General features: G+C 39.4%; 1 protein-coding gene and 1 long non-coding RNA gene across 2 annotated transcripts in view; both read left to right on the forward strand.

Moving 5' to 3' along the window:
- Nucleotides 1-20825, forward strand: part of LOC134392314 (uncharacterized) — a 401291-nt gene extending 380466 nt beyond the window's left edge. Inside the window, exon 2 of the long non-coding RNA XR_010025041.1 lies at nucleotides 20491-20825. This is a non-coding gene — a long non-coding RNA (uncharacterized LOC134392314). The remainder of the gene's footprint in view (nucleotides 1-20490) is intronic.
- Nucleotides 411-20825, forward strand: ARL5A (ADP ribosylation factor like GTPase 5A). The gene is made up of 6 exons (XM_063116552.1): nucleotides 411-891; nucleotides 8224-8284; nucleotides 11067-11214; nucleotides 12574-12657; nucleotides 14542-14693; nucleotides 16777-20825. Exons 1-6 carry the CDS (start codon nucleotides 846-848, stop codon nucleotides 16823-16825), a joined length of 540 nt encoding a protein of 179 aa, XP_062972622.1. The 5' UTR covers nucleotides 411-845; the 3' UTR covers nucleotides 16826-20825.
- Nucleotides 20826-23431: the final 2606 nt, after the last annotated feature.

The raw sequence follows: 23431 nt of genomic DNA on the forward strand, positions 1-23431 counted from the left end.
ATCTATTAGTAATTCTCAGCGAGGTTTCAGAAGCTAATATAAAATATCCTGAACGAAAGAGCAACAACCAAATGCCACCGCGCCCCACGGCTCAGCAGCCGCGTTGTCGCCTCTCTCCCGGTTTTCCCCAGCAATACCGAGGGAAAAGCCGCCAGCGCCTCATATAAATTCCACCCGGGAACGCTTTTTATCCAATCACCTAGCGGGGATGGACCTGCCAGCGGCTGAGTCAAGTGACGGCGCCTCGAGAGCCTCTTAGCCAATCAAAGCTAGATGAGCTGGCCCATTCCTGCATGTCAGCCACGCCCGCTTCTCCTGCCTGTGCGCAGAGCCGCTGGACTGGAAAAGCGATAGACCGTTGGTACTTATAGTGGTGGACGCGTGCGCGCGCCAGTCAGTCAGTCACTAAGTGAGTGTGTGCGCGCGCGCGCTCTCGCCCTCGGACGGTGTCCGGCAGGGCTCATTCTACTCCTTCCATCCTCTCTCCTTAAGAGCGCTGAGGCCTAGAAAAGCGAAGCGTCAGAAAGGGCCCTAAAAAAAAGGAAAAGGAAAAGTTGCGGCGAGGCCGGCGGCGATGTCCGTAAGGAGCGGCGAGGGGCGCGCTGTGGCGTTGCTGCTGGCGACAACGACGACAGCCTCGGGGGCGCGGGGCCTGCACCTCTTCCCTTCGTCCGAGCCTCTCCGCCTGCGGTTCCTTCTTCCTCGCAGCTGGGCTCTGCCGGGGGGCTGGGCCCGAGATTGAGCCGCCCTGGGCTGAGCCCGGGCGGAAGAGCACGGAGACCGAGACTGAGGCCGGGAGGAGCGTGGCGCTGCCCGGAGGCAGCCGAAGCTCCCGCCGCCTGAGCATGGGAATCCTCTTCACCCGGATATGGAGGCTGTTCAACCACCAGGGTGAGAAGGGAGGAAGAGGCGAGGGGAGGCTGGCACGGCCCAGCCGTGCTCTTGTTCTGTGAGCGAGGGGTGTGGAGCCAAACCACGACCGCCGCTTTCGGGGTTCGGTAGATGGGGAACGGTCCCGGCTTTAGTTCTGGGCACTTTTTGGCAGGGCTGCCTGAAACCCCGGAAAGCCGCTGCCAAGACAGAACTAGAAGGACCAATGGCCTGGATAGATATAAGGCAGCTTTCTATTTTCATAACTCTAAGGACACTTCCTTGGAGACAGTAGGGCGTACTTCCAAGGGAAGAAGGGATGGCTGGATGGGGCCTCCAAGGGAACAAGGGGTGATGTGGCAGCCTTGATGAAGCTCAGCAGGGCTGAGCCTGGCGGTTGGATGGGAGGAAGCACACCTGTCTTGAGCACCAGGACAATGGAACAAATTTTATTAAATAGAATCCACACCGGGTGTGGGGAGGGGAGAGAAATTTTCATGTTGCCCCTTTCTTGGCTCTAGTTGTAAAACAAAAGAGGTAGGGAACTGCATAAAGAAAAACAGAAGATAAGAACATAACAAGAATCATGCTGGATCAGATCAAGGGATCAACTAGTCCAGCATTCTGTTCTCACAGAGACCAACTGACTGTGAACATAACTTGTGTGTGTGTACTTCCTGTGCTCTGAACTTAACTAGGTGAATATGGGGGCAGGGGTGGCGGAAGAAATAATACTGGGTCAACCTTATAGGCCTGTTGAAAAGAATACCGAGAGTGCATATAAAATAATTGGAATGCTTAAAACATTTATTATTATTAGGGTGATTATTATTATTATTATTATTATTATTATTATTATTAGGGGTTTTTAGGTAGTTATGAGGTGATTTTTATATAGTCCTGGACAGGGAGTACTTTGAGAGTATCAGCAAACATGTGGGTAGGGTTGATCATGTGTAATTATCAAAAGCAAATGTAGCAGTCATGGGACAAGAGGAGAGGTCCTTTTATTGATTGGTAAATGGATAAAGAACAGGGCCAGGGAATAAATGGTCAGTTTTCATAATAGAAGGAAGTAAAGAGTATGGGGTACCTCCAAGAATCTGTATTGGGACGATGCTCTTTAACTTGTTCATACACTATCTGGAATTACGGGTGTGCAATGAGGTGGCCTTATTTGCTGATGACCAGAAATCAGTGTCTTTAAAAGCAAAAACTGATTATAAAGAGCTCTAAAAGGATCTGAGCAAACTGGGTGAATAATCCTTAAAATGGTTGGAACCAAAATCCTAACTTGACATGTACGTTGATGTGACCTGAGCTTTTGATGACTTTCTATGTAAAGGATTCTTCAGGTCATGGTTACTCCATAGATTTGTATCAAGGCATTAAGAGATTACCAAATGCCTTGACACAAATCTATGGGGCAACCACATCTGGCATACAGTGTACAGTTCTGGTCACCATAGCACAAACAGGATATTGAAAAGTTGGAGAAGATGCTGACCAAAATGCTGACCAAAATAATCAAGGGGCTGGAGCAATTCCCCTATGAGGAAAAGTTATTTTTTGTAAACTGGCCAGGGAGCTTCAGCTATTGGGTGGTATAAAAATGCAATAAATAAATAAATAAGTTACAACATTTGAGGCTTTTATTTATTTATTTATTGCCAAGATGTGGGGAGACATGACCAAGATGTATATATTATGCATGGTGTGGAGAAAGTAGACAGATATTTTTCTTTTTCTCTTACATTACTAGAACCTGGGCTCATCCAGTTAAACTACATGATGGAAGGTTCAGATTAGACAAAAGAAAGTGTTTCATACAGTACATTGTTGGTCTGTGAATTTCAGTTTCACAGGATGTAGTGATGGCTACCAGCTTGGATGTCTTTACACATTCATGAAGATAAGGCTATCAATGACTACTAGTCCTATACACTGGAAGCAATATATAGCACTGTACATCCCTACACTCATGTCATACTTATGAGCTTCCCATATTCAGCTGGTAGGGTACTATGGGAACAATGGTAGACTAGATAGGGTTTTAGCAGGGGCCGTAGCTCTGTGTGATAGAGCACGTGCTTTGCATGCAGATGGTTCCAGGTGTAATCTCCAGCTTCTCCAGATAGGGCAATGAGAGAATCTTGCCTGAAACCTTCAAGAGCTGCTGCCGGTCAGTGTTGACAATACTGTGCTAAATGGTCTGATTCACTATAAAGCAGCTTCTTGTGTTCCTATGGTCTGATCCAACAGGGCTGCTCTTACGTTTTCATGAGGTAGAAATATAGTCAGAATTATGTCTGAGGTGATGGTATGTTGGATTGAATGAAAGTGGGAGAAAAGACATCAGTATGTAAAGTAAAAGTGTAATCTTATTTTATTTTATTATTACTATTGGTGGCATGGGTCTAACTGGGGGGGTTGTTTTGGGTTTAGGTACGCAATACTTGAGTGTCAGCACTTGGTTCCCTAGATGAAGATGATGATGATTATATTTATTTATCTCCCGCCTTTTTCCCAGTATTGGGACTCAAGGTGATTTACAAGATTAAAACATGTACAAGTTTGGGGTGAATAAGTATTGCTCTGAACCAAGAAGTCTGGTATTTTTATTTTTTTAAAAAATATCATTCCGCTTTCATTGATTGTGCAGTGTTGTGCCAAGTTATAGTGTTTGCTTGCCAAATGCATAACCACCTTTGAGAAGCTCACTAGAGATGCTTGAAGAGAATGTAGAGATGATCTGACCCATAGGAGAATCTGCGAGACTGGGCAAGAGCTCCCAGGTAATGATACCTTTTACAGGCGGGGGCTGTGGAAGTTAGTCTTGGTGTGTCTTATCTCTGTGTTTTCATCTGTGATGTCCTCAGACAGAGGCATGCTTGCTCCTTGTATGGTTTGAGCTCTGCTCTATGAGCAGGAGCAACCTGAAACCAGTTCTGATAGCTGAAAAGCTAGCTCTCTTGTATCTGCCTCATTATTAATAGAAAATCTGTAATAGGAGCTGAGCTGTCATTGGTTTTGTAGAGGTGTTTGGCAGGTAAGAGTTCAATTTTATCTGTGTACCTGTGCATAAAGAGTGTAGCATCTTGTACTGAAGCAATAAGGGTTTTGTTTAAACAGTTATTTATTTATTTATTTATTTAGAATATTTATATACCGCTCCCCATTGAAAAATTTCAGAGCGGTGTACAAAATAAAAAACAGAATAAAACATTTAAAACAAATTTTAAAAGAAGCAAATACAGAGACTCAAGGCTGCATATTAAGGAAAGCCTTCATTGACTCAGTCAGGTAGGTAGCAAATTCTGGTCCCCAGCTGTTCTCTAGATATTAAGCCTGCATATGTGTATAGTGCCAATGAACTACTTTTAAATACTCATGAATTGCTATGTCTCTTACTACTAGTTCAGTTAATGCTTGGTGGTCAGCACGTGGTTGTTATAAGCATCTGTCTTGTTTGAGAGTCAGATTGGCTTTTGCTGCATGACTGTTTTTGGGTTTGTTTTATTTTTGAGATCAGTGACTTTTTCCTTTTGCAACCCCCTGAGATATTCTCAGACTTAGGAAAGAAATGTTCAGAGATTTAAGGCTTGCAGATGAAATTGAATGATTAATGAAGCATCTTATGTCACCAAATGAGCCATTATTTCTTTCCCTCAGGAGATCACTGGTCATTTGAGACAAATGTAGCTACTGTTCCCTGTGGTGGTTGCACGTTTCCTGTAGGTCATGCAATAACTAGTATGATTGCTTTTGAGTGTAACAGAATAGCTGGCTGATGTGTACTCACTGCATCTCAATTGCTGTTCTGTTTACAGAATAAAACATTAATAAAAAGTAATACTTTATTGAATTTGTTAGAAATGCCTCATAAATTATCTAGGCATTGTACAATGAAATTAGAACATAATATAAAGCAAAATCGCAATAGAACAGTAAAATCCAGCACAGCATAAAATCAATGGACACATAGCAACACAGCATAGTAAAACATGATACAAATACTAGAACTAAAATCACATCACAGGGACTTAAATAGTAGATTTTAAAATGCCTGGGAGAACAGAAATGCCCAACACCAAAAACATAACTGTGTGGACACCAGGCAAGCTTTCCTAGGAAAAGCATTTCAAAGCCGGGAAGCCACTGCTATAAAAGCCCCCTGTTTTGCTACTCTTCGCACCTGCAATTGAAAGAGCACTCAAAGAAGAGCTTCTGTATATGACCTTAAGCTATAAGAAGGTATATATGGGAAGAGGCATTCTGTAAAGTACTTTGGTTCTAAGCCATGCAGAGCTTTATAGGCCAAAGTTAGCAGTTTGAATTAAGCCTGAAAATGCTTTGGAAGCCAGGGCAGGTGAGAAAGGACTAGTGTAATATGACACCTGGTCCCAGTTTTGCAGTCATATTTTACACTAGCTGAAGTTTCAGGACCACCTTCAAAGGCAGCCACCCGTACATCACATCAAAATAGACAGGAGGTCATTGGGACATGAATTGCTGCAGCTAGATTATCTACCTACAGATAGGATCGTTATTAGTGATTAGGTTGTTCTTAGAACTTCATTATTTTAAAATCTCTTTTCTCCAAATTGTTTGAGGAGATTAAAGGAAAACCTGAGTAGATGCAAAATTTACAGTTGTCTTGACAGGCAAGTTGTAGTCTTCTAGAGAAGTTTTCTGCTGAGTTAACCATTTAATATCTTTGTGTTGTGATTCAACATTTTTTGTTTTGTTTTTTAACCAGTAGTACGTTTTACAAGTCAGAAAGGCATGGCTCTCAGATTGAATCAAGCCTCACTACAACACCTGTGAAACTGCTAGCGGAGGCATAAGTTCCTCCTTGACAAATCCATGATGCCCCGATGTTGTGACTGTGATCCTAGCGTCCAGTCATCCTAGCGTCCACTCCTCTCTGCTAATCATTAACCTAGGAAGGTTGGTGCATCATCACTTTATATTGATGGTTGGCTCCAGGTGAAACAGTTCCCCTCTTCTCATAACTGTGTGTAAAGTTCCTGAAGATCTTCTGTTGGGGAATGTGAGCCATGTAGTCTCTTTTCCAAGCTTTCACTTTTCATTTAAACTATGTAGTCTCATGCCTGGGGTATCACAAAGTTTGTCAGCCAGTTGTAAATGAAGACATTTGGAAGGGATCAAAAGGCCTCTTTCTTTCTTTGAAGTAGAATCATCCTTTATTTAGCCCCTTGAAGATTAACCTATAGTATAAAATTCAGTGCTTCCAGAAAGAATGTTCTTCTCTGGCTGTGTCTGCATGGGATTTGATGACTTACCCTATAACTAGAAATGCAGAAAGCAGAGACTCCAGTAAGGAGTTATGATATAATACATGATTTTGTGGACACAGGTCTATCTTCAGTGGATTGCATTGCCTATGTGACACTTCATCTGTAGTATGAACAGATGAAAGATTTCGTAGGCTGCACGGATGCCATGTTCGCTGGAGAGAATAAATGCGCTGAATGAAACCTCCAAAGAACCTGTGTAGGAAAGTATTGATTACACATGAGAAGTCTTGCTCTAACAAAGCTTGAGAACTCCTGTGTTAGAAAGGTTGTGGGTAGCAGTGGAGGGCTCCTTAGCAAGCGCATGCAAACTACCTTTCAGTATTGTCATATATCTCTGTATTTCATCCAAGAACAGTTTACAAAATCCAAGGGACCAGTTACTATCCTCTCCCCCGCCCAACCCCATACAGTAGCTTCTTATACACATGATTGGGATGGGAAACCAATATGTGGAAACTGGTCTCTATGTATGAACTGCTCTTTTCCTCATTGTAAATAAAAATAGAGTTGTCATTTTAAGATTTGTCTTGTCTAGATCTGTCTGGGTTAATGGATCTGTCAGAAAACAAGGAATTTACTGTGTCCTGATTTGGGCAGGGGGTGAGCTGAAATTGCTTACTTTTCAAAACTATGATGTAAATTTGGAGTTACTTCCAGTATTTAGGTTTCTGGCTGCTTAAAGGAAATTACAAAATTGAAAACTGGGGTTGCTTCGTCTTTAAACAATTGTTCAGTTGAAGTTTAATACAAGTGCATATTATCAAATTTCCCCAATACCAGTGCATTTTTGAGGACACCACTACCACTGTTGGAAGGAAAGGGAACTTTTCTCTGCATTCCCTATTATAGTAATGCAGTAGCTTTCAAGATACTGTTTGGAAGAACCCTGACATCAGATGCTTCTCAGTGGCAGATAAGTTTCTCTGAAAGACGTGCCTGCTATGACCAATCTTTTTCACAGCAGTTCATAGCTCTGTGTATTGTATATGTGTTTTCTAGATTGCATTTTCAATTTTCACCATGAAGTGAGAGATGAAGCTCCACAGGCCTGGCCAGTGTTACAATGTGAATTGCATGTGCCCTAAAACATATTCCAGAATTTTCTTAAATGCCTAAATATTCTGTGGCAGACACATGAAATTCCTTGGGAAACAAGTCACTGTGGAAAAGGTTTTCTGAAGGCAAAAAGTTTAAAAACAACAATAGTAATGCTTCAAATCAAAATAGCTTAAAGAAATAAACAAGCATGCCTTTAGGCTTAGCTATATCTATTATTGAATTGGTGGAGACAAAGCTTTAATTTATTCATATGTTGAGTAAATGTGCAGCCTTATTAGAAACCTTACACTACCACAATAAATAAATAAGACATTGTAGCTATTAATCAATTACCACAGATACTTAAGATCCGACTTCTTTGTCCTGCTTCAGATCCCCCCCCCCCAAAATGCCACTCCATCAACCACTCTATCAGCAGTGCAATTATCACATGGAAAACTTCAGTATAGATTCTGCTGTTATATGCAGGACGGTTAACTTGCCATTTTTACAATTGTTCTGTTCTGCAATTATTGGAAATTTAATATATTCTATAGTTAGGAACACTCTGAAGACTCACACAATATTAATTAAATACATGGTCTTCTCTTTTGAAGAGCTCAGTCCAACTGGTGGCTGTGCCTCCATTGCATGTGAAAGGAAAACATGGCATAACCCTTTGAGAGCAGGAAAACAGAATTTACAAACTTAATCTGGTGCAGAATATACCCTTAAACTAGTAAGGAACATTGAGTATGTATGTATATAATATAGTGTGATCAATACAATAGCTGTTGTGTGCAGGAAGATGACACAGAATGAATTTATTTAGAGTATTGATAGCCTGATTTTACATCGGGTAAGAGCCACAAGGTGAAAACAAATGAAAACAAATCAATTAAAAAGATGGTGATGCATAGGATGATGATGATGCATAGGATGTATGACATGAACATGTGATTAACTAGTCTCTTTGTTTATTTTTTCTCCCTAGAGCACAAAGTGATCATTGTTGGCCTTGATAATGCAGGAAAAACCACCATTCTTTATCAGTTGTAAGTATGTAGCGCTATGAACAGGTGACTAAAATTGCCTTGCTGGATCAGAATGGTGAACTAGATGAATTTTGATCTGTTTTTTACAACAATGGGCCAGATCCTTCTTGGTATACACAGTGGAGGTCATGAAAGAAATAACCATCCCCTGATGGTCTTGATCAACAGTCCTCAGCATCTGGAAGTCAGTGGTATACTCCTTTATGTGTAGGGCTAGCATGACTAATAGCTATTGGTAGAACCTTCATCTAAAAATGTTCCTATTCTTTTTTTAAAAAAACCTGTCAAAACTGATAGCCATCACCACATTTCTAGTATTAAGATAAGATAAAACCTTTTTTTTGTAGTTACTATCTGCACATCATTCAGAATTTTATACCTCTGCCATACTTCCCTCTTTAATATTTTTATACTATTAACAAAGTTTATAGTTCTTTAGACTTTGTTAGGAAAGGTTCCTCCTTCCTTCCCCTCGTACCACACCCAGCTCTGTAATATCCTGTTTGAGATGACAACCAGAGCTGTACACATACGTAGTATTCTAAATGTAGTGGAGTGAAATCTATATAATGGCACTATAAAACTTGCTGTTTTGTCCTTTCACACCTGCAGTACACTAGTTGACATTCGAAATGAATAGATCACAAACTTGGTTCTCTATTATGCCTTTATAAAGAGGTATAAACGGCTTGGAACCTCGATACTTGAGGGGGCACCTTTCCTTATATATGCCTGCCCGAGACTTGAGATCTGTTGCAGGAGCCCTTCTCCGCATCCCACCAGCGCAACACATACGCTATGATGGGACAAGGGAGAGGGCTTTCTCTGTTGTGGCACCCCAACTGTGGAATGCCCTCTCCTTGGAGGCTCGACTGGTGCCAACACTGATTTCATTTCATTGCCAAGTAAAAACATGGCTTTTTAACAAAGCCTTTAATGGTTAAATTCGCTAAGATGGCACATTGTTATAACTGTTTTAATTGTTTTTACTGCTTTCAAATTATATATTGTTTTAACTTGGTTCATGGTTTAATTTGTTTTTAGCTGTGTATATTGTTTTATACTGTATGCTTTTATCTGTACGCCGCCCTGAGATCCTAATGATATAGGGCAGGATACAAATGTTTTAATAAATAAATAGGTGGCTCTTTAAACTGGGACATGCAGTAGTGGCATTACATGACTAACAGATGCCTTGGTCTGGTATTCTCTTCTTTTTAAGACCTTAGAACTGCATGTGATCTCTGTGCTGCCAGAATAAAGTTCTATGCATGAGCTGAATGGAAACCTAGAGATGGCTGTTTAAAACAGTACATGGCACAATGTGGGCTAGATGCCTTTGCACCATAAAACCTCTCCACTCCCTATGCAAGTGCAATATCCACACTTTGGTCTTTCAGCAGGCTAGAAATGGTGCACAGTATTCTTTTCACCCCCAAGAAAATGAGCAATATGCTGACTCATAGGAACTGTTGCTGATCATATATTTGCCTAAGAGAAACGTCCCATGTCATTATTACCAGTTGCTTTGGATAAGTTACTATCGGTCTGGCGTTACTTGGAGCCAAATTTTGGGATTAGGAGAACTGAGAGTGATGCAGCTCTTGCTGGACCATACTACTTCAGGCTGTATGTGTGAGATTGCATACTTAAATGCTTCCACATTTAGAGGAAAACACCTTGCACATAGAAGAAAAGCTAAGATAGAATCTTTGTCTCCAATGCATTATCGCAGAATCAATCTATACCAATCAGGAAAAGAAGTTCTACAAAGTGCTATCTGGCAAGTTTAGTTCTGGCATGTTATTGTAATGGGGAATGAAAAGAAAATGTTAAGGATGCCTTTTTCTTCTAACAATATATGGTAGTTTTCTTAAATTGTACCATTTTTCACATGTCTTTTAATATCTCTAAAAGGCCAGTATGCTGAAGTTTTAAAAATATATGCTATCTTAAATGTAATTGATAATTAATGTAAAAGTTTTTTGTTGATTTAGAAGTCCCAATAAAATAAAATTCTTAAAGTTTCCCCCCCTAAAAGCAACAACTTTGATAGGAATTGGGGGGGGGGGGAATTGTTATCTTTTAGGTAAAATGTATTAGCCACTTGTAGCAGAAAAAAATATTTATTGACAAATTTGAGTCTTTGGTTCATAAAGTCCTGTGTGAATGTGGTTCATCCATTCCCAAAGTTTGCACTCTCATGGAGACTTAACATGTGACCCAGTGCTCCCCTAAGCATAGCTGCAAAGTACCAACTTCTATTTTTTGCAGTAGTGTAGTGGCAACTTGATAAAAATGCTGTTGGGGTGGTGTGTCTGTATTTAGGGATATATCAGGTCATATTTTTACTTCAAAGCAACTGTGACCCTAATGCAACAGTTTAGATCTTGTGAACTGGCTCTGTTTCTCACATTTACGGATGTAGCCTTTTTTGTTAATTGATACAGTAAGTGCAAGAAGTACTAATGTCTTCATAGGATTGTTTTTCCTGACCAGAGAGGTACGGCTACCACAAATCAAAGATTGCCTTTAATTTGTTGAGGCTGTAATCCTGTGCATAATTACCTGAAAGTAAGTCCCATTGACCACAATGGGTCTGACTTCCAAACTTGCATAGGATTATAATATGTAGATTCTGTACTGTAATTTTTAAAGCAATACCTTTGGTGTAAGCTATGAATGGATTATTTTATAAATTTTTACATAATTATCATTAATATGTACAGGACATGGAGAAGGAGAAAAATACACCATTCTCATATTTTCTATCTTTTTGCAGTTCTATGAATGAAGTAGTGCACACCTCCCCAACTATAGGAAGCAATGTAGAGGAGATTGTCGTTAATAATACACGTTTTCTTATGTGGGATATTGGAGGCCAAGAATCTCTTCGATCTTCGTGGAATACTTACTATACAAACACAGAAGTAAGAGTTTCTATTCTATTGTCTCTCTAAAACAAAATATCGTAATGTCACTGTAGGTAATCTCATGTGGAGTTTACGGTATAACCTAGCCAAATTAGCAGTTTATCATCAAAATGGAAAAGAGAGCTCTCTCTTTCATTGAAATCACTGGGATTAAAAAGTGCTCTTCTTAGCAGTATCATGCCCTTGTTATTGAGGGATTGGTTATTAATGGAGCTTTAGTGGCCATGTTAGGTACTTCCTCTCTGTGTTGCATGTTATTACTATGGGCAGAATCCAATGGGGCGCTTACGCACTGCCAATTCCATTGCACAAGTGCCCCCCTACTACTTGTGTATTGGCAGTTTACTGCTTCCAAGGCAACCTGAAATGAGTGGAAATGCATAAGGGAGCTCTGTTGACCTGTCTCCTACCAAAAACGATCATTTCCACTTTTCAGCGTTTCCCCTAGGAAGCACTAAATCTCCCTTGTGTAATTGGTGGGTCCCACTGCTTGTGGAAGGGAGTCAGCAGGGGGGTGAGTGCCCCATTGGATTCTTCCCCATAAATGTTGTTTTACAGTTATAGATGCCTTTTGTACAATTAATGCAATAAATATCACAATTAGAAAAAAGTGTGGTTTTTTAACTTTTCCCCCCTAATTGTAATATTTATTGCATTAATTGTACAAAAGGCATCTTCCTGTGGACCATGTCTATTTGGGCCAGCTTCTGGCCGTATAAATATAGCTTGAGGGAAGATCTACCCTACTGTATATCCGTGACTACTGTTATTCCACAATGACTAGCCACTTACAGGAACGAAGTCTTTGGGGTCAATTTGGATTAAACATTAGATCAACAAAAGGATGGAATTAAGATAAAAGGCAATAAATAAATAAATAACCCCCCATCACTTCTGATCATTGTCCATGCTGCCTGGGACTGATTGGATTGTAGTCCAAAACACCTGGATGACACCAGGTTAGGGAAGGCTGAGTTATTCTAATGGATCAGGATGCTATTATAGCCTGGAGGATCATGGCAACCATCCAGTATGAGGGGACTGCAGCAGTCCTAAACAAATTTTAGGAAGTAAGTTCCATTGAATCAGTGGAAATTACTGCTAAATAAACTTGTTTAGGATTGCACTGGAAGAGACTACCACAAGTATTGAGACTGTAGTGAATTGTCTTCACACTTCAAACCTTGAAGCCTCCATTAATGCTAGATTAATCTGGAATTGGAAAACCATTGATTTTTCTGCAATAACATAATAGTTTTAACTATGTGTACTAGTATCACCTCAACAGTGTTTCAGTTTTTCAATGTTCTGTGGTTCTATGCTTCATTTATTATCATTATTTTCTTATTATTTTAGTTTGTAATAGTTGTTGTGGATAGCACAGACAGAGAAAGAATTTCTGTAACTAAAGAAGAACTTTACAAAATGTTAGCACATGAGGTGAGTACTTGCTGGAATTTTTGGCTAAGTTAAAAAATGTTGTAATCTTATGCTTTGTTGTTAAAAGTTCTTTTTCTGCCTCCCATTTATGCTCCCATTTTGATAATCATCTCTTTTTTAAAGAAAATCCTTGGCATTATCAAGCAGCGAGAATGACACTAGCGTAGCCTGTCTACAGTCTTTTTATATATTTTGGAAGGCTAACTTCCCAGCATACGCTTTTTAAAGAACATTTGCACTTTTGAAGAACATTCCTGCTCCAGCTTAATTGGAACAGCCTGTGCAGCTGACTTCTTTTAAATGCAACTTAGCTTAATATAAGCTTATCTTCTGGGTCGTGTTAAGAGCAATACTGTGCATGTGAATGTGTTAACTAGACTTTTAGTTTAAAACATCAAAAAAGGTATATGGGATCAAGAGTACAATGCTATACATGTGGCCTTGTAGGCCCCTTCCAACTCTGCTATTCTATGATTCTATGTCTATTCAGAAGTAGGAACCACTGAGTTCAATGGGGCTTATTCCCAGGTAAATGGGTATAGATAGCCTAAGGCCACAATCCTATGCAAGGCCTGCATAGGATTGTGTCCGTTTTTCGGTCTAAACATTTATAAGATTGTGCCCTAAATTGTATTAATTTTAATTGTAAAACTGATAGTACTATACATAAAAAATCCCATTTGGGAAAAAGACAATGGTTTCCTCCACTCTGATTTTTCCTCATGCTGTGTTGGAAGGGAGAAATGCATCGCAAAAAATCTACAAATGTTGCTTTTGAAAGTAAGACATAAACATTCATAAACATTATTCATGAAAAGATTGTCAATTTTAAAGGTCTATCTTTTTAATATTGGATTACTGAAAATATACTGAATTTACAGGGCTGCAACAAAACAACCCATTTTTAGGGCAAGCTGGAGCTGGTTGCTGCCATGTTCCTGGGAATATATGCTAGGAGTGGGGAAATATGGCAGCAGCTGGAGCTTTTGCTCTGGCCATCATAGCTTTGGTTTTAAATGGAGAGTGGAGGAGGAGGAGAAGCAGCCTTTCCCCACCATCCTCAAAGGCAGCAGCATTAGAAAGATGAAAAGAGGGTGGAAATATAAGCAAGCTGCCAGTATGGTAAGCATTCCCTGAAACCAGACAGACCAGTTTTATTTATTTATTTATTTATTTATTTATTACATTTTTATACCGCCCAATAGCCGAAGCTCTCTGGGCGGTTCACAAAAATTAAAACCACAGTAAAACACCCAACAGTTTAAAACACAATTACGAAATTGTGTTCAGGCCCCCTTCCCCTAATCATGGCCAAGTTGAAAGCATTCTAGCCCCAAACTTGGTGAACCTAGCCCATCTAGCCATTACCTTCTACGCAAAGCTGGTGATTGAGCTTTTAATCTACAGACATCTTTAGTAGGTTAGGGTTTTACATGATGTAGGTTCCTCCATGACATTCTATCACAGTCTCCTAAGATCATCAGAGAGCACCCTCTTGAAAGTTACATCTATTCACTGTCTGTGGTGCTTTCTTTCCTTAGAAACTCTTTCAAGTCTGAAACTGAACACTTCTTAGAACTCCTGGAAGGTCACCTTTTGTTTTAGCTGACTTTTAATTCATTAAGTAGTCCGGCTTTTCATAAAATATTTATTTTTATTTATTTGTTACACTTATATTCCGCCCCCATAACCAGAGCTCTCTGGGCGGTTTACAGAATATTGAATACATTCTTTATCTTGTTGGTTTACTGTGTTTTAAATTTAAATTACCCACTGATCTCCAGAGTTAGAAACTGAAACAAATAAGAAGTTAGCCACTTGAGTCCCATAACAGGGAAACAAGCCAAACTAAGAGAAATATTTAATATATTTTCCCCTCTCTAGGACTTGAAGAAAGCAGGTTTGCTCATCTTTGCTAACAAACAGGATGTTAAAGACTGCATGACGGTAGCTGAAATTTCTCAGTTTCTGAAGCTAACCTCAGTTAAAGATCACCAGTGGCACATTCAGGCATGCTGTGCTCTTACTGGCGAGGGGTAAGTCTTTGGTTCATTGATACTTTTCTGAATGGGTCTGGTACTTGCAAATAATGATGGCAATATTACGTAAACCTCTCACACTCATTTCTTCCCATTTGCACCCATATGACTACACCACTATATTTAGTCAGTGAATCTTTCCCTTTTTTTCAAAAATGATACACATGCTCACATATTAAAATGAAAATTAGGAATTTGTAATTTGTAATTTACTATTTGTAATAAGTAAAGCCTATTTGGATAGGTAAGAAGTGGAGTCTTAAAGAACTCATCCTTAGCGCTTTATAGGGGCAATTGTGAGGAGAAGTGGTGGGCAAAAGAGAGTCTAAGCAAAAGAGAGATCTAGCTTTTCAACATTACAGCACTTACATTTTTTTAACAGTTGTGTAGGTAAGGGACTTCTGGCAAGTGCAGCTTCTCAGCCTGAAGGTGGCAACCTAAATTCCCTCATCTATATAACTGATAAAGCTAAAGAAATAAAGCTGAATATAGGCCATACTTGTATTAAATTTATGACAATTGTTGTTGGAGAATGAAAAAAAGCTTCTGTACCTTGTTAAAGCACAAAAATGACAAGTATAAGATTATAGTAGAAGAGACAAGTGTTTTGGTTAGGCAGAACTGCACTGCTTGTACACTTATCTGTACCAAGGAATAAACAACTAGTATTGGCATCAGATAAAGAGGGCTCCTAAATATGTTTATCATTATAAATAGCACTAGGAGTTTCTTTTTTAATTATAGTATTAAAATGATGTTTTGAAGCTGGGATAGGGAACTTTTCTCAGCCCAAGGGGTCCTGAGGGTGACATGCAAGCAGTGGGCAGGGCCAAACACTCTTGAATCTACTCATCTGCATCCATATTCTTTCTCTCCCTCCCTCCCACTACACGTGCACATGTGCTACCCTGCACAGGAATCGCACTTGAAAAAAGCCTCCCGTTGTGGCAGTTAAAGCTTAATTGTTTCTGGGTGTATGTTTTGGGCAGGGGTGCAGCTAGGAAGACAAGAGTGGAGGGGGATGGGGGGGGGTTCACATGGTAGAGGGAGGGTTAAATTTTCCTCCCCCCTGCCAATTAGGCTCAAGAAAAAGCCTCCATTTGATTTCACTGGGAGGCTTTTTCCAAGTCTAATTGCTACACAATGGGTGAGGTGAGAGCGGAAAGGAAAGCGGAGTCTGGATTTGGAGGAGGTTCCCCATTCCTCTTTTAAAGTATAGTTTTGAATGTTTTCATTTCTTGCTCTGAGATTTCCTTTTAACTGAAAAGCAGATGATAAATTTTCAAGTAAGCAAAGCTTTGCACTTAAACACTTATAGCAGAGATTGCCTATAAAAGTAGGAGCACTTTTGTTGGCTATTCTTGATAAACTACTTCTAAAACTGGAGAATTTCAAAAGCACAGTAGTCTGGTATATCAGAAAGTGAAATCCCACTGGGTGTGTCACCAGCCCTTGGATGTACCTAAATTAGATTTCAGCCGTAGGAGTGATCAGGCATTGGCTAGCAAAATTTGTTTTGCTTTCCAGAAAAATACGCAGTAGTTTCTGTTGCTGACATCTTGATACATATCTTTTAATTGTAGTAGTAACAATAAAACCATGCAAAGAAAGCTACAAAAACTACTAGCTCTCAGAATTTTTGAATTACCTGGTTCATCGGCCACACATGTGTTAATCGTTTGGACATTCATGGACTAAATGTTTTTAAAACTATATAGTTGGTTTTAAACAACATTCCAACTTCAAATTCCTCAAAGCTTTCCTGCCTGGTCATCTTGGATCTATCGTTACTTGCCAAACAACCAGAAGTGGTTATTGCAACTCTTTAATAATTCATAGCTGTTCTATACCCTATTTTAAGTATTCAAAGTACATCACACAATTTCAGTAATCTTTACAACACTTCTGCAAGGTTGCTAAATGCTATCTCCATATTTTTCTTATGGGTCTGATGATGAGGGCAGTGACTTATCTAAAACCTACTGAAGTGGCATTTAAATGGGCAGGAGCTGAAGTCTGCTACAATGTTATGTCATGTAAATAAAATAATATTTCCTTAATTTTAATATTTCGTTTACAGGTTGTGCCAAGGACTTGAATGGATGATGTCAAGACTTAAGATCAGATGATTTTTACTCTGCACAGACATTATAAGGAGAAAGTGCTGGATGTTTGGTTATCTTGACAGCTGTGAATTAATGGTTTATCTGTATTTATAAAACCAGAACTGAGTTCTACTTTTTTTTTTTTTTGGCTACTTAACACACTAAAGCCACCTCTGACAGAAAGGAAACAAACTTGGCTTCCCAGATGCTTCCTCTGGGGTGGAGTTTAAATACTGCAGCTGACTTTAATTTTAAAGTAAAATCACTTGAGACTGTTCAATAAATGATGTGTGGAATGAGAATGAAAGAGGAATTTTAACTTTTACATTTCATTATTCCAGCCTAACACTGTTGAAAACGTTGACTTTATTATTCCAGCAAATCAGAAAAGAAAATCAGTGGCACAGGTATTGACTTTTCAGTATTGAGAGTTATTCAGATGTGCTTCAGAAGTGCAACAATGTTCCTGTATGTGTACTGTACATTTTGTATACTTATACCTCATGTTAAGGTTGATTCAGCTCTGTACAGAGAAACAGTAAATATCATTGACTCTATCAGCACTTTTGCTTCTGAGATCTGCAAACTGGTTAATGGCCGTATGTGAATACAAGCCACTTTAGTTCAGTTGAACCCCATAGGTTGTGTCCAGCTCTGACAGTCCACCAACAGAATGGATTCAGCTTGTGGAACAAATTTCCCCTCCCCAGTTTCATCCCCACTCATGTACCCAAATCTCTGGACAGTTGGGGGAAATTCTGGAGCAGGTTTTGGGGCACACGGGGGCCTACCAGAAGAGGGCAGGAAAGACAAGTTCCATTGTGTGAGTGGAAGTCTGCTTGCACAACATCAAATGTTGCCCCATGAAAGTAAGCTTTGGATCAAAAGTACTCCTAACTTGTTTTCCAATTGGGCTGTGCAAAATAATTACTAACAGGGTTATTGCTGTCACATCATTTGTGTTTTGTCTTATTCTCCATCCTATTCACATGGTGATGGTAAAATTCCTGAAAATTATTTTTGTTTCCTTTTTATGCGGCATAATATTGGCATGTAGCTGTATCAAGCAAGAAAATAAAACTGCAAAGCATTGGCGGGGCGGGAGTGTGGGGGGAAACCTATATATCTTTTAAAGGTTGACATTTTTATTGTGTTGGCTGAGAAAATCTCTTGAAATATGCAATACAATTTTTAAAAAAGCATAGTTACACCTGGTTTATATTTGGACATTCCCATTTAAACATTTATGTTAGAGTATATAATGCTAAAGAGAGAAAAAAGAAGACTAATGAGAAACTTCACAGAATTGATTCTTATATCTTGGAGCACCCCTTAGAGGAAGTAAGGATGCATCTTTGTGATAAACCAAAATGATCAGATCCAGACTAAGTTGCACTTAATTCCCATTGAAATCAATTGAAAATTTAATGACTAACTTAACCAGTTGATTTCAGTGGAACCTAAGTCCAACAAACTTAGTCTGGCTCAAATCCATTATTTCTTTATAGAGGACAGCCAAAAATCTAGATAGCAGTGTTAGTAGCAGATCATTAGTGATATAGCAAACTGCTCTTGAAACTTTCTAGGAATTTCTTCAGTCATTTACTCTATGGCTTCGTGTGGGCTGCCTCTTAAAGAAACAGAAATCTAAACACAGTGCATGTTACTTATGACGCAGTTCTCTGGATTGTGGAAACGCTGTAATCCAGATGAATTACAACTGACAAATTTTCCCACCCTTGTTTGCAAAATCCCCAGGGTTTTTATGATGTGAATAAATTCTTTTTCCTTAACTTTATGTAACAGATCTTGTGAAGCTGGTGGGAGACAATAAGTTGAAAAGATGCCATAGCATAGAAAAAATACACTCTGCGTTAAAAGGATTGTGATTTTTATGAAAGTAGTATTTCAGTGTTCTGAACACTGTGCCTACCATCCTTATCAGACTTTTGGGTAATTTAGAAACAATATATATATATAACTAGCACCTGATAAACTGGAAAAATATATTTAACTAGCACCTGGTAAACAGGAATGCCTTATTCAGATTTTTCTTTTTAAAAGGAAGGCCATTAATTTGCTCTTACAAACAAACCTGTAATATGGTATGTAGTTGGGTCAAAATGTCTTGAAATTAGAACACATTTGATAGCAGTCTTGACTCTTGGAATCTGATGGATGAGCAAACTGGGCATCTATCGTTATCCATTGATTTCTAGTATATCTCCTAAATATGTTTACAAATAATTTCTTATCAAATGTATGTGCAGTATCAATGGTGCCATTAAACTGGTATATCAGTGTTTGAGAGGAGGAGGATCAATTAAATTTATAGGCTGGAATACAAAGAGCTACTTAGTTGAATATAAGAGGTGTGTGCTCATCCAAATAATGGTGGTTGGTTGGTTTTTGTTTTTTACTCTTCTTTGAACTTTTTTACTTAACTCCACGTGCATAGTTGCAAACTGTTTTTGAAACTCCCCTTAATTCCAAAAGCAGTTTGCCATGAAGTGAAGGAAACTGCTGTTTGAGAGGGGGAGAAACAAGTCTAAAGCCCTTTCAGGGTAGCTGCATGGTTCTCTGGATCTTAAACAGAATTTTTCTTTTTCTTTTATCTGCGGGTTGTAATCAAACAAATGCATTCCTGAAACACATTGAAAAATCTGTTTTTTAGCTGTACCGAATAAAAATATACAAGGCTTAACTAAAATGTGTAGACGTTTGAAATATATCTATGTTACCAAATGAAATGCATTAAGCACCCTATACGTCCATACTTGTATGAGAGTAATGTGTAAGAGATCCCGAAGAAAGTCAGAGTTTTCCCCCTGATAATAGGTCTCTGTATTTTTATTTTAAGAGTGAGATTTAATTCTTCTACTAGCATGCACTTTCAGTTTGGGAGCAACAAATTAAAGGCAAAGAGAGGGAGGTGAATAGCATAATCCTTCAGAGAAAATTTATGTTTCATTGACTTCAGGGAACAACATGCATATAAATGGACAAGCAATGCCCAACTTAGATTGGCTGACTGACCCTCAGCGTTGACAACAGGAAAGATATCTCGCACAACTTTACGTATTTCAGATTGGAATGAAGCAGGAGTGAATAGACCCACTCCCCCCTGCCAGTTAGACACCCTGGAGAGAGCGTAACATAGAGTCTTCAACTAGTCACTCTTATTTTGGGGTAAGGGTATGAAGTTACCAATCAATTCTATCAATTCTTTGGAGTTATATTTGTAGCAGAAGCCCATTTTCATGTTTGTGTATATTTTTGTCAAATGCAAGTTTTGTACAGGAAAAACCTATGTACATTCATTTAAAACTGTTTACTGCCATTCCTCTGAAACTTTGCTGAAGGACTTTGGGTGTCATTCTAGCTCTACAGGTAAAGTTATCCAAAGCACTAACACCAGTGGATTAAGGACTGCTTGGCACACACAACTTTCTACCTGAGTGCAAGAAAAAGCATACACCAGTGTGTGTTTGTATGTATATCTTAATAGCAAGTCTAAAAGTTACGCAGTGCTATATGCTGCTCTGTTTTGCAGAGTGAAGGGATAGCATCCTCTGTTCCAGCCTTCCCCAACCTGATGCCCTCCAGACTACAATTCCCACCATCCCTGACATGGGCCATGCTGGGTTGGGCCTATGATAGTTGAAATCAAAACATCTGGGGGGCACCAGGTTGGGGAAGGCTGTTATATGCTTTTGTACAAGATGTGATTGATGTGGATCATAAGTATTTTACTTAATGGGCAAATTGACTGTTTACCTAAAACCACCTTGGAATGTACCTTCATTCGTGTCAATCTGTAGAATAGTAATGGCATAAAACTGGTCTGGAATATCAAAGGAAAGCTTAAAAGGGGGCAGTTTCTAGATTTTGACTATTGGAAGAACTGACCCTGGCATTTAGTTTTTTGGTTTTTTTACTATCCCTGCCTGCACGCTTACTTCTGTGCCTATGTAAACCCTACTCAAGTTGTACATTTGTAAATAAACAGATTATTACAAAGATATTATAAGACTGGCATTCTATTCTCCTTTAAAACCAGTCTGCACAATTGTGACCCAATTTGAAAGAGACTAAAAATTATCAAGCAGTCAATGGAGCGTAATGTGTTTGGCTTTGTGGGTCTTAAGTAGTGCAGGCCTTCTGAAAATACACTCCAGACTCCAGAGCGTCTTACTGTTTGGGAGAGGGTGATATAATGTCATGTAAGAAGGAATGTTTGGATTTTACCTCTTCCTGGCGTTTGTAAAGTGGTAAAGTCCACTTGTAAATGATGAATCAAAAGGGGAAATAGCTGTGTAAACAAGCCTGTGTAAAAATCATACAAATGATACTGATTCTTGCTGAATGATTGGAATTACTAAATGCTACTTCAAAAGTAGTTTGCAATGCTCTGTAACGGTGAGCTTCAGAGGAAAGAACCATCTGACGTGATGTGTTCAACAAAAGACTTCTACTTATTTTGTAATATTGAAACACACACACATTTTCATTGTGATGCTGCAATCACATGTTATGAGATGGGAGGCTGAACTTGGGGAGGGGATAAACTTAGTTCTGTGGTACAACAAATGTTTTTCAAGTCTAAGATTCCAGGTCTAAGCTCTGTCATATCCAGCAGATGATGTTAGATGGTAGAATTAGGAAAGTCTTCTGACATCCTGCTGCCAGTCAGGATGGCCAGTACTTGGCTCAGTGCGACAATGATTTGAATCTATGGCTTGGATACAATAGTACTGTTCAGCTGACGGAAGTGCTTCCATTGCAGAAACCAGGACGGGGCTAATTCCCCTTCCTCCTGCACCCTCAAAATCTGCTCCAGAGGGCTAAGAAACCCTCTGGAGCAGGTTTTAAGGTGTGGAGAGCTGCAGGGGAGAGGAGAGGGGGAGAAAGTCCCATCAAGCCAACAGACCTTCACTATCGTGATGTTGAGCTTAATCCTATATGATGCAGCTTCCAATCTCACTTAACCATATGCTGTCTGTCTTCAAAACACAGACATTCTGATCATTCCTCTAACCAGCTTATTCCTTAATACTTGAACTTGTTTTCCCCATGCTGGACCAATCCAAACCACACTCAGCTAGCCACCAAGTCTAAACATAAAACGGTCTGAAAACCATAACAAGGCTGATGTTTGTTGTCAATTTTGATAAACTGATCCTTCTAAAAAATCCTTGTGGATTATACTATCAAAATACTGATGAATAAGACATTGCACAACATAAAAATTGGTGTCAAAATAGTACCTCCAATCCAGCTAGTTGTGATTGCTTGATTGAATGCAAGTTAGCTGGTTTCTAATAAGAGTTTTAGTTGTCACCAATAATACCTGTATTGGGACAAGTGTGTTCATACTGTGTGACTTTGACAGAAATTCTAACACAACACATACTTTACTAGTTATGGCAGCCCTTTTTTTTTAAAAAAAAAATCTTTTGGCTATAGGGATTAAACCAGAGGTCACACTTCCTAGTAAATGTGGGATGAGCTCACGGGATAAAATGAATATGCTGTGTAATAGGCACTGCAGCAGCTGCCTCATTGTTGATGCTGATGCTGAACACTTGTGAGTATGGAAACCTTTTGTGTTAACAGATACAGCAGCTGCCTAAGCTTGCAAGGTCAGTGACACTTTTGCTATAAATAATAATCATTTGATTGTATAACAACCAGAGTAAGGAGGCAGAGGGAGTTAAAGTGGCATTTCTTTAGCTACAATGTGCCACAAAATGGTCAGATTATTCAAAATGAGCAAAACATGGTGTTACACATCCTGTGGAAACATTCCTTTGATCATTAATTGCTGGCTAGTTGGAGCCCACCAACAGTATGGCTTAGGTCTTTTAAACACAATAGAATAAGACCACTTAGCATGTTATGTGCTTTGCCACTACTCTGAGGACCTGTTGCATTGTCTGAAAAGTACTTGTTCCTTGGTAAACCTGAAGTGACTGCTTCATGCACTGTGGGTCACAGCTTTCTTATATCGGGATTTCTCCGGCAGCTTCCTCTGCCCCAGTAGGATATTGATACTGTTGCTTTAAGGATGTGACTTAGAAGCCATGTAGCAGCTCACCTTCTCTCCCCCCCCCAAACCCCCCCCCTCACTCCAGCCATATGACTAGAAAAGGGGAGGACGAAGGTCACAGTAGCATGAGCCTGGTTAAGGCTGTAATATTGGTTATTGTATTCCATATAATGAATAAAGTTGAACCATTTCCTGTGTTCAGTCCTGCTTTCTGACCAAAAAGAAATTATCTCTCTTTCTCACTCATACATACCACTTTCAAAATCATGACTAGATATGTGTCATAGGGCAGCCGTGTGTCCTCTTTTACAGAGGACAGTCCTCTGTCTGAAGAGCTACTACAGGACCGTTTTCTCTAGTTGGCTGAAACAAAAATGCCAAAATCCATATTTGGGTGATACCTTTATTAAATCAATTCAAAGATCATAAAAGAGTGTGCAAGTTTTTGTTTTTGTTTTTCCAGGACTCTTCACCAAATTAGGTGGTAAACAATGCAAAGAGGTGGAGGGTGGGGAGAGAAAATGGTGGCTGATGTTGAAGCCATGGAGTCTGCATTTAGTCGCAAGGTTAAGATGGAGTGT

Source organism: Elgaria multicarinata, chromosome 2 (assembly GCF_023053635.1).
Source record: "Elgaria multicarinata webbii isolate HBS135686 ecotype San Diego chromosome 2, rElgMul1.1.pri, whole genome shotgun sequence".
Taxonomy (NCBI): domain Eukaryota; kingdom Metazoa; phylum Chordata; class Lepidosauria; order Squamata; family Anguidae; genus Elgaria; species Elgaria multicarinata.

Excerpts from the sequence above, each read along its gene's own strand:
- ARL5A (XM_063116552.1), top strand. The coding sequence starts at position 846 with ATGGGAATCCTCTTCACCCGGATATGGAGGCTGTTCAACCACCAGG. Across the intron at positions 12,658-14,541 it reads ACAAAATGTTAGCACATGAG|GACTTGAAGAAAGCAGGTTT; the intron begins GTGAGTACTTGC and ends TCCCCTCTCTAG. Across the intron at positions 14,694-16,776 it reads TGTGCTCTTACTGGCGAGGG|GTTGTGCCAAGGACTTGAAT; the intron begins GTAAGTCTTTGG and ends TTTCGTTTACAG.